Source organism: Pelobates fuscus, chromosome 1 (assembly GCF_036172605.1).
Source record: "Pelobates fuscus isolate aPelFus1 chromosome 1, aPelFus1.pri, whole genome shotgun sequence".
Taxonomy (NCBI): Eukaryota; Metazoa; Chordata; class Amphibia; order Anura; family Pelobatidae; genus Pelobates; species Pelobates fuscus.
The window spans coordinates 189,035,733-189,048,007 of NC_086317.1; the positions used below are offsets into that span (position 1 = coordinate 189,035,733).

At 43.3% G+C, this 12,275-nt stretch overlaps 1 protein-coding gene across 1 annotated transcript in view; it reads right to left on the minus strand.

The window, feature by feature from the left end:
* LAD1 (ladinin 1) overlaps positions 1-12,275 on the minus strand; it is a 675,989-nt gene that overhangs the window by 435,426 nt on the left and 228,288 nt on the right. Inside the window, exons 2-4 of the mRNA XM_063453187.1 lie at positions 6,783-6,902; positions 6,189-6,681; positions 5,907-6,085 (exon numbers count right to left, since the gene is read on the minus strand). Of these exons, the coding sequence (XP_063309257.1) occupies positions 5,907-6,085; positions 6,189-6,681; positions 6,783-6,902 (792 nt within the window). The remainder of the gene's footprint in view (positions 1-5,906; positions 6,086-6,188; positions 6,682-6,782; positions 6,903-12,275) is intronic.

Below are 12,275 nucleotides of genomic sequence, written 5' to 3' on the forward strand. Positions count from 1 at the left end.
ACACTCCCCAAACCGGGCAAGCCAGCAACACTTTGCCAAAATTTCAGACCCATCTCATTGCTTAATTGCGACACAAAAATTTATGCCAAAATAATTGCGGATCGTCTCTCACTCATTCTCCCACGTATAATACATAATGACCAATCAGGTTTTATTAAAACTAGACAAGGCTCTGATAACACAAGGAAAGTACTAAATATCCTGGCTCACATGGATACACACAATATGGAAGGCCTTCTCTTAGCGCTGGACGCGGAGAAGGCCTTCGATAGACTCAACTGGGACTACATGACCCAAGTCCTACTCAAATTCGGATTCCCTAAAGAATATATTACAGGCATTATGGCGTTATACGCCTCTCCTTCTGCTCGGGTATCCAATGCAGGATTCACTTCAAACCCTTTCCACATTACTAACGGCACTCGCCAAGGTTGCCCCCTATCTCCCTTGTTATTTGTACTGTCCCTAGAACCCTTAGCGCAAAAAATCCGACTGAACACCAATATAAAAGGAATAACCATTAACAACACGGAATACAAACTGTCAATGTTTGCAGACGATATACTTATCTCTGTAACCCAACCTACACTATCGCTACAACAAATTCTTCATACCCTAGAGGATTACAGTCGCATTTCCTATTATAAACTGAACCAAACGAAAACTCAGGCCTTACCCATTCGTCTCCCAACTACAGAGATTTTACAAATGAAACAAACATATACATTTGACTGGAGACAGACTTCCCTCACATACCTAGGGGTGAAGATCACAAATACTCTCAGAAGCATCAGCACTTGCAACTTTGCCACGCTACCGCAAACCTGCAAGCTACTACTACACAAATGGAAAAATGTAATGCTATCATGGTTAGGCCGGATAAACACCATCAAAATGATGGTTTTACCAAAATTATTATATGTATTTCGAATGCTTCCAATACCCCTTTCCCCCTCGCTACTCAAACAACTACAATCTATATTAACAACTTATGTATGGGAGAATAAAAAGCCCAGGTTACCTTTAATCCTTTTACAATCTCCCACTAAAGAAGGGGGCTTGGGATTTCCTAACATAACAGCCTATCACAGAGCTGCCCTGCTAGAACACGCTATAAAATTACACGCCCCGAAACACACGCTACAATGGGTGGACATGGAAAATGGGTACGACCCCAAAGGTTCAGCAATAGACCACATGTGGACCCCCAAACAATTGAGGGACAAACGCAAACCAATCCTACCACTCACCAAATACATAATCCAGGCATGGGATCACCTCCGCCACTCCAAAATTGATGACACTAAATTCTCAATCTGGGCACCGATCACGGCTCTAAACTCGATATCTCCATGGTTATCTTTAAATAAATGGAGGGAAAAAGGGATCTCACGAATTGCAGATTTATGTAAACAGGGTTCTTTGCTACCGTTCCCAGAGTTGAAAACGAAACATTGTCTACCCCCATCATTCATTTTCCCATACATCCAACTGCAAAGTTTAATCTCTGATAAGGTAGCTACATATGACAAGCCTGAAGCCCATAGCATATTGCTATACAACCGATGCCATTTTACACCGGTTAGGAATAAAGCTCTTACTGCATGCTACAATATATTACTAAACCAGGTTCCTCGGCCAGAATATAATTATAGAAAACTATGGAAGGCCGAATGTGCTCATTGCCCCTTAGACACACAGTGGTTGGCTTCAATACAAGCCCTGAAAGGAGTAACATCCTGTTATTCCCATATAGAAGCCCATAAAAAGCTAATCTATAGGTGGTACTACACCCCTGATAAAATACATCAGATGTTCCCCCAATCATCGCCTAAATGTTGGAGATGTGACAGAGACAAGGGAACAATGACCCATATTTGGTGGGACTGCCCAGATGTAAGACCACTTTGGGAAGAAATACAACACTTGTGGAAACAACTAGGGTTAAACCTCCCACCGATCACACCTCTGTTAGCCCTTTTCCTGCTGATTCCAGCAAAGGTGCCTCGAGCGGACGCCCACATTATATTGATGACAATATTAGCCACAAGGAATATAATTGCAGGCCATTGGAAGAAACTGGGCTTCCCCTCTACCAGCTTTGATATGGCATAAAGCAAGACAATATCTCAGATACGAGGTTTTATCTGCCACCACTCCCAAACAGATTCACATAGCAAAACTAAATTGGCAAAAATGGATAGACCTAGAAATTCAGACAAAATCGAATTTGCAGCTTGCAAGCCCTATACGATAAATAACAAGTCAAATAAGGTCTAATCTTCTCTCAGAAGACTCCCGATATTAATCACTGTACACCGTTAAGATTCTATCTATAGGCTATAATTGTCCATAAGGAATTGATCCAAGAATAGTGATGGATTAGACCAGCGGCTTAAAACATTCTATGACATTCAATCGCAACTTATAGTTGAACATTGTCACTAGTCAATACTAGATTGATACTCGTTTTTCCACATTATGTTGTATCCTTATTCTCAACCTTTGATGACAAAATACGAAAGGTCTATCGATTTATATTAATGTGTGAGTACTAAAGGCTATAAACGTAGGTGATGGAGAGTACCTATATCACTCATGTGAACTTGGGGTTCCTTGTCAAAGATGTACTGTAAACCACAACTGTGTATTTTTGTAAAATTATGTGAACACCCTACACTTGCATCCAGTATTTTACAGTACTATATTGTGTATGTATACCCTCCCTTTCCCCCCCTCCCTTTTCCTTTCTGTATCCCTCCCTCTATTGAAAATTGAAAACTTAATAAAAATTCTAATTACAAAAAAAAACAAAACAGCATATACCATCATTTAGTGTGAGACTTGCCTCCCAGTGTCTTACACTGCACACTGGGTGAAGGTCTTAGGGTACATTGTGGTGGTTTGCTGATTTTCAGGTGAATTTCATGTCTCAGTTTTTGTCTAAGGAGGATGCTGATGTCATCTTGCTCAGTTTGGGGGGATTTATTTAGACCACAGATGCAGAGTGTTTTTTGTGGGTACTGTGTCCTATGCTTTCTGTGTAAAGCTTTAACCCCTTAAGGACCAAACTTCTGGAATAAAAGGGAATCATGACGTGTCACACACGTCATGTGTCCTTAAGGGGTTAAGGGACACTATAGTCACCAGAACAACTACAGCTTATTGAATTTGTTCTGGTGAGTAGAATCAATACCTTCAGGCTTGTTGCTGTAAACACGGTCTTTACAGAGAAAATGCATTGTTTGCATTACAGCCTAGATGGATGTTAGAGATCCTTCCTGTGTCATGGCTGCCTAAAATGCATCCAAACATTCAGTGTCTCCTCCCTCTGCATGCAGACACTGAACTTACCGCATAGGGATTCATTGATTCAATTCATCTCTATGAGGAGATGCTAATTGGCCAGGGCTGTGTTTGAATTGTGCTGGCTCTGAACTTGATCTGCATCCTTGTCAGTCTCAGCCAATCCTATGGATAAGCACTGTGATTGGATCAGGCTACCACTTCTGCTAATATCAGCAGACAGCTTGTTTTTCTGAGGCAAACAGCATGCAGAGCTCCAGCTTCAGGCTTGAAAACAAGTAAGATTTTGCTATATTTAGGGAGGCATGATGGGGCCCAGGGTGGCTATATGGTGGTTTTAACACTATAGGGTCAGGAATACATGTTTGTGTTCCTGACCCTATAGTGTTCCTTTACTTAATTTCTACTCATGCTTAAGGTTATTAAAATGTCACAGTCCCTACATGGGGTTCCAAAATGTTTATTATTTTCCAATATCCAGTTGTGTTCAAGAAATGGGGAAAACCAGGCCCTACTCTGGTTACGTCAACCACTACTGCCAAGATGTTTCCTCTGTCTAAAGGAGTTGTCACTCTGGGGATATGTTCTCAAAACTGATGAGAGATTTTTACTTTTTACAAAACAAAACTAGTATTCCCCTTAGAGGATAGTACCTCTTTTCAGGTCGCATGGAGAAGAAATTGAATGATATCCTTCAATGCTTCTCAGTCTTAGGAAAGCAGTTCCACCCAGCTGTCTCTTTGGCCAGTCTTTCTACTCTATGTCAATGGGGCGCAATTAAGTTATCATTGAGGCAGAAAAAAGAGCTGGTCAGGGAAGGTGTTGAACCATGTACAACTGCTTAAGCTAGCTAGTGGGTTCATGTTTGATGCTTCGGCAGAGGAGGCGGCAGCCTGTTGAATAACATCTAGGCAGACTTTCTGGCTTAAGTCTTGATCGGTAAACTCAGCCCCAGGGGAATTACATCTCTTTTGACCTCATCTGTTTTGGTCTTCCAATGGCTCCTATTCATCTGTTGCCCCTGGTTCCTCCCAGTACTTGCGCACCAAGCAGGGTTCTTACTGCCCAAAAGCCCAAAGCATTCACTGGAATGACATATGAAGCACTTCTGGGAGGCCTTAGAATGCTCTCCCATTACTACCACATACGATTTCAGTACCATTCACACTCAAGACTGTATTAGTGTCTCAGACACACAATGTAAATATTTAAGTGCCAATGGGTCACACACTTTGAAACCAAAAAAAGAGCCTTCAGAAATCTTTAGCTGTATGTCTTCTCAATTGTTGAAGTTGGATGTTGTGGTTCTCAATCATATAAAAGATAAAGTGCAACCAAATAAAGTGAAAGTATAGATCAAATGTGCAATACAAAATGTATTTACTTGCACAGAAGTAAATAACTGGCATCAAGCAATCAAGATAAAATCAAGTCCTATGCGTTTCATCCCTCTCAGGGACTTCCTCAGGGACTGTTTCTCATTTGGAGATAAGTGCCAAATGCATAAAAAACTCCCCCCCTTCCTTCCCACATATATACACCCCACAATCAGTGCAAATATCCTTTGTATTTTGTGTTATCCCACAATGTAAAGGCAGCTGATTAGCCGGGCTGCAAGGAGGACCTGGACAGGAGAAAGGTAGTATTTTCTGTGCTGATGACAAAAAAAAGGGCCAAGGGTTTTGTCATCAGCACAGAACCTGTTTATGATCCTGAGAGAGGAAACTTTCACCCTATTCTAGACTTAAAATGTCTCACCACGTTACTCATCGTATCTAAAATATAAATTAACTTTGCTTAATAAAGTGTACAGCTTCTCAAAGGTACCTCCCAAATGGAAACCTCTTTACATCAGAGAAATATAAAAATCACACAAAACTGGGATGCAGCTGTTAAAATAAATAATATATAGTGATATATATCCAAAATGATATCAAACTACACTTTTACTGGTAGCACTCACAATGTGATAGACAATTTGTAACACATCAGATTGTGAGTGTTACCAGTAAAAGTGCAATTTGATATCATTTTGGACATATTACACTATGTAATATTTATTTGTGTTTTAACAGCTGCATCACAGTTGTGTGATTTTATATATATATATATATATATATATATATATATATTTCTCATTCTATCTACTTTCAGGAAGGAGACCCTGTGGGAGGGACTATATGCTATAATTTACGACTCATGGGCTCTCACCTTTTGGAAGGAAGTGGAGAAGCAATGAGTGCACACCATGAGTGACTGCCAAGTACTGCAATTATGCAATCCAATGCTTCTCTGAGAGTTAGCATACATTACATGCAGACACTTTATATAAACATATGTTCAATAATGGAATCTTTTCCAGTCATCAGTCCTTGAATATGCATGCAAACTGCCTAATTTATTTTTTTCAAATTCATTTTTAAGGCTACAGACGCAACACCAATCTTTTATATATCTTTTATAAAGATAAAGTTATTTTTGGTGGTAGTCTATACCTTTAAGTTTTGATTCAGTAAAGATAAATAATTACCTTGAAATGCAATGAAAAGAGAGAATAGTATGTTTCTAGAACACACACAGTGTCATTACTTCTATCTTACCTCACAAACACCTGGCTTCTGTATCTAGAGAGGTTCCCAGTGCTAGCAGATGTGGCAAAACTGCTCTTTGTTGAGTCTTGAGGAGGAGAAGATATGCTGACAGGCACACTGGAGTTATTGGTTTGGCCTGGAATGCTGCTACTGTCTTGCCCGCAAGTAATCATATTAGAGTTTGGATTCTGTAGCAACAGTGGAATACAAAGTGACATAATGATGTATATAGAAACAAAACAAGTGTCATAATTTTAATACCCACCCCACACTTAGATATGATTCACTTACCTCTAAAAAAATTCCATCTATTTGATCTTGATATGTTCTGTTACTGCTGGTGTTTTGATTAATCACCTGTGCTTCTTTCTGCTTCCCTTGTGTCTGTTTTTCAGGCGCTGTGTTATTTTGTTTCTGACTTAACATTTGGGTGTCTTCCCTCACAAAAATGCGACCCTGGTTTTTCTCACCCCAACAGATCTGGCTTTTACACCTTGAACTCTGTCCATCTTTATTTGTTGGTCCATGAATACCTTCTGTCTTGCTAGTAGACAGATTTGTCTCATCCACTGGAGTCTTTGGTAGCTCCTCATCCAAGATCTCACGCGTGTTGCTTTTTTTACCCCCGCTATAAAATTGATATGGTTTATCTTCCTTTGGCTTCTTTCCATTTGTTGGATTTTCCTGAGCTCTGTTTTGTAATGCCTCCCTTAATATTGACCCTTCTTCCATTTTCAAATTTATTGAATCAATTACATTTGGTACAGGGGACAAATCAGAGCTGCTGTAATGGAAAATAAAACAATACATATATTATATTAAGTTTATTTCATGTTTCTTATATGCCATCATCATTTCACTCCAGAAAAAGGTAACTCTACTCACAGGCCCTCATCCGCGAATACTTCAATGATTCGCTCAGCTGGGTTGGATATTACACGGTTTCTTCTTCTCCTTTCACGGATTTGTTCTTCTTCATCATCTTCAGACCACTGCTTGGCTAACCTGATGAGAAAAAGAAGTATGTTGTATTTAAAATTAATAATCTATAGAGACGCATCTACCTCAAGGATGTATTTCTGCATATTTTTTTTTAAAATGTTTTCAGTTCTGGCTATTAGAATAATATAACTTCTTAAACTAATTTATTAATAAAATACAAATAGTAAGAATGTGATTAAAAAAAAAGGGGGGGCGGGACCGGACCGCCATGCTGACTGGTCGCATGCAGGAGAGGCTCCGGAGAAATCGGGCCTCTTAGGCAAAATACTACAACTCTGACACCAGCATGGAACCCAAAGCAAGTACCCGCGGCTGCGGAAAAAGCAGCAGAACCCGAGATCGGGAGTTTTGGATCCCAAGAAGGAGGCACGAAACTTCGGGACTGTGGCCTACTCGTGAGGAAGCGGGGTGGACGGCCGCTGCCCTGTCTCCATACCCGGACACCGCAAGCCGACCTCATGTAATGCCTGCCGGTCCCGTTTCCCCCCCCTTGGGACCGGGGGGGTTATCCCGGTCCCCATATCGGAGGGCTCGGGAAGTGTGGAGACCATGAGGCAGGATGCTCCCGGGGTCAACCTGCTAAGATGGCGACAACACCAGCAGCTCCCGCCCTATGAAGCCCCAGGGGAGAGAAACCGCACCACTCACCCACACATGCAACCACAAGATCAGCCCAGCGGTGAGTCCTCTACTAATATTCGCCGGGTGAACACAGCAAACCCCCGCTTACACAGGCACCAAGCCCGCCAAGCATCAGCATGCCTCCCAGCCAGGACAAGGGAGACTCTGCTACTGCCATGACTAAACAGCCACCTCAGACCTGCGGTAACACCTTCAGATGATGGATTTCACGTCTCCAGAGACTACCGTATGGCACAATATGCCGATACAGAGCCCGCCTGGACCCACACAGACGCCTGCAGGATCACAGCAGTTGGCTGACGACAGTGCAAACAGCGACCATCGCAGGGGCACCAAAGGATGGTCTAGAGGAACAACTGGAGGGGCTAGCTTGAGTCCCGATAACCCAGGACTGCTTTCCCTATACAGGACTCACTTGCCATGCGGCATTACAGACGACACCGGATCAGGCGACACAGCAGAACACTACACTGAAATGTACTCTGCCTGTCTTGCTAGCACGCTAGGCTACTTAACATGCAACCTTTCACTCTGCCTAACACACTCTGCCCGGGACTCCACCACTCAGAGATCTCCCTCCACTATCACTACACACTCACCTTGCTCACTGTAGGCGCACTCATGATTAGCAGCCTATACCTGATACAAGCTTAAATAGCCTGATACAAATACCCACCACTCATATAACGACCATATAACCATGTATGCATACCCTACTACCCTACAAAAGTTCCACTCAATTATCACAAGCCTGTTACCTTTCACAAAAATTAAATGTGCTGATAACTCTGACATGATATTGTATGCCACTGAATAACCTGTACTCGCTGTTGTGGCGCTACAAGCTTGTCTGTAATATTGTGCACAAGGAAAAATAAAGAATTAAAAAAAAAAAAAGTGTGTGTGAATCACTCTAAAAGCACACAACACAGTGAAAATATAAAAGTACAAAAGTGAGAGCACACTATATAACAAATACCACAATAGCTTGGTTGATGTCGAATCTAAAAATATAAATACCGTATAAACTCGAGTATAAGCCGACCCGAATATAAGCCGAGGCCCCTAATTTTACCCAAAAAAACTGGGAAAACGTATTGACTCGAGTATAAGACTAGGGTGGGAAATGCAGCAGCTACTGGTAAATTTCTAAATAAAATTAGATCCTAAAAAAATTATATTAATTGAATATTTATTTACAGTGTGTGTGTATGAGTGCAGTGTGTGTGTATGAATGCAGTGTGCGTATGAATGCAGTGCGCGTATGAGTGCAGTGCGCGTATGAGTGCAGTGCGCGTATGAGTGCAGTGCGTGTATGAGTGCAGTGCGTGTATGAGTGCAGTGCGTGTATGAGTGCAGTGTGTGTGTATGAGTGCAGTGTGTGTGTATGAGTGCAGTGTGTGTGTGTATGAGTGCAGTGTGTGTGTATGTATGAGTGCAGTGTGTGTGTATGAGTGCAGTGTGTGTGCGCGTATATATTAATTGAATATTTATTTTCAGTGTGTGTATATAATTAATGCAGTGTGTGTGTATGAGTGCAGTGTGTGTGTATGAGTGCAGTGTGTGTGTATGAGTGCAGTGTGTGTGTGTGTGAGTGCAGTGTGTGTGTGTGAGTGCAGTGTGTGCGTGTGAGTGCAGTGTGTGCGTGTGAGTGCAGTGTGTGCGTGTGAGTGCAGTGTGTGCGTGTGATGCAGTGTGTGTTTGTGTTGGTGGGGGTGGGCATTTGATATATTATTAATTATTATTTTTAATTTTTTTATATTTTTTTTATTATTATTTATTATTTAATTATTATTAGTATTTTTTTTTTTTTTTATTATCTTTTTTTTTTCGTCCCCCCTCCCTGCTTGCTAGCTGGCCAGGGAGGGGGGCTCCTTACCTGGTGGTCCAGTGTCATTGGTAGTTCAGTGGGGGGAGAGGGGTGCTGGCAGAGCTGTACTTACCTTTCCTGCAGCTCCTGTCAGCTCTCTCCTCCTCCGCGCGGTCTGTGCAGCTCCCTCTGTCAGCTCCCAGTGTAAGTCTCGCGAGAGCCGCGGCTCTCGCGAGACTTACACTGGGAGCTGACCGAGGTGCTGAACGGACGGCGCGGAGGAGGAGAGTCTCCCCCAGTCTGTATTATGGCAATGCAAATTGCCATAATACAGACTCTGACTCGAGTATAAGCCGAGTTGGGGTTTTTCAGCACAAAAAATGTGCTGAAAAACTCGGCTTATACTCGAGTATATACGGTACAAACAGACCATATAGTAATATAGTTAACACAGTTAAAATATATATACACTTTACTGGTCCAACTCGCATGGTTCTGAGCCACTTAAAGCTGGCTCAGAGTAGTGACATGGTATGGAGCATGGCTGCCGAACAGGTAGATCCCCAGTTGTAGAACTACAACTCACATGATGCTTTCATGCCTTCAGAATGACAAAGCATCATGGGAGTTGTAGTTCTACAACATCTGGGGATCTACCTGTTAGGCAGCCCTGGATGGAGGATACAGCGGATGATAGTGGTGGGTCAGGATATTTTTTTGCCATTTTCAGTTAATTCAGTCTTATACCATAAATGCTTCCAGGATGCAGGGAATAGGTGAAGAAAACGTAAATTTAATGGACAAAAATGTTTTTAAATACAAAACTAGACCAAAATTATATATGGAAGAAGATAAAGAGATCCCCTTAATCTTTCACTATTGCTCCAATACGTCTCATTTACATAAAATCATACAAAACAAACTGGTATATTTTAGAAGAAGATCAGGATATCCAAAGTTTCCTTGGAAACAAACCCTGTAGCGGAGCTGCAATATTAAATCCCAATATCTCCACTGGTAGACGGAAGTAATCCCAAGAAAGCACTGAAAGAAGGCAATATCCCAAATCCCCCAGTAACCGATATGTAACGGATCACCTGGCACCCCGACTGGGTACCTCCGTTGATGGATGCTCCTAGCGCTTCTTGAAGATTCCAAGCACTCTAGCCAAAACCACAACCATGCAGGCCGAACCTCTCTTCCTTCAGAGCGAAGCAGGAACGAGATCTTAAAAGAGCTTGGGGGGGGGGGGAGAGGGGGCGGTGCCAACAGCTGGTCGCATGCACTGAGAGCTCCGTGATTCTTCAGCATAAAACACGGACAAAAACGTTCAAATTCACCCCCAATTAGAAAAACAAAGCTGACCCTACCTGGCAAACAAGACAGAAATGGGCAGGAAAAGCAAAAACCAGACCAACCACGACCTGGCACAAGCATTGGGAATCTATGGTGGCGAGCACATGGCGCCCTGGAGCCTGACATAGCCGCCTACATGGACGACTTCAACGACTCCGATGAACAAATCTCGGACCCCGAAGAAGCCGGCCTACCACAACACAGGCATCAGCACAACCCAAACCGCAACCGGACTCAACCCCGGTCACGAAAGCAGTCATGCAGGAACTGCTGGCGAACCTCCGACGGAACATCAAGGCTGATGTGGCGGACATGCGAAAAGACATCCAGGGCCTGGCAAGCCGCACTGAAACCCTGGAGCAAGACTCTCGCAGCCACGAACAGCAGATGTCCACAATACAGCAGGAACTAAAATCACTGCAACCTACTGCACCTACTTATGGAGCACCTACTTATGGAGCAAAAAATGGCGGCATTGGAGGACTTGCGCCGCGCTCAGAATATTAAAGAGGCATAGCAGAAGCGGTCCCAGACACCAAACTGCCTCACTTCATGAGGCGCCTGGTGAGCACAATAATCCCACCGAAGCAGGCCAAGGGAGTGTGCCTGGATGGCATGTTTCGAATCCCCAAGCCAACGACGGCCCCAGCGGCAGCACCACGGGACCTAATCGTTAAATTTCAGAAATTACAAGACAAAGAAGCAGTAATGACAGCCATCAGGGGCAGCACACCGTATACCTTTGAAGGCATGGCCCTTACATTTTATACAGACTTATCTAGAGGAACTATGGCAAGGCGCACAGCCCTGAGACCCTTCACCACCCTGCTCTGCGCACACAATATCAAATACCAATGGCGCTCATCCTATAAGCTTCACGTACTCCACGGAGACACCGCGTACTCAATAGCAGACCTGCAGGAGGCGAGAAGACACCTATCATCCTTGGGCCTACCACAAGACTCTTTACAGCAACCCCGCTTATCCTCTACGCCCCATGAATGGAACCCGGCTACCTCCGAGACATTTGTCCCAAGAGGGACCTTTGCCTTTCAGAAAATGGCCCCAGCCTGAGTACCCCTTGTGGACCCGCAGGGCCAAGCCACCCACTCTTACCGTTGCCATAGTGCCATTACAAAATAGAATTTATGCTACGGTTAAGTTTTTTTTTTTTTCATTTATTACTGCTTGCATCCTCATCAAGGCAGCTCACACACACTAGATGTGATACCTCTGCTGCTGAACAGTTATGGTAAAGTTTTCTGTTTATTTCTGTTTGCACCCCCCTCAATGAAGCCCCCATACACTAAATGAGATACCTCGGCTGCTTAACAGCAACGAGCCACACACAATCCCCACGCAACTACAAACACCCACGATACCAGGGCAGCAAAGCCTTATATCCCATCCACACCCAGCGACAATTGCCCTAACTGACGTAACTCACCCCAATACCGGGGAATGCACCAGGCCACAAAGGGCACAAGCCATCCGCACAGAGGGACATTATACCCATAATTGCATTACACACAGCCAGGAGAAATCACCCCTCCCCACCTAATCGCAAG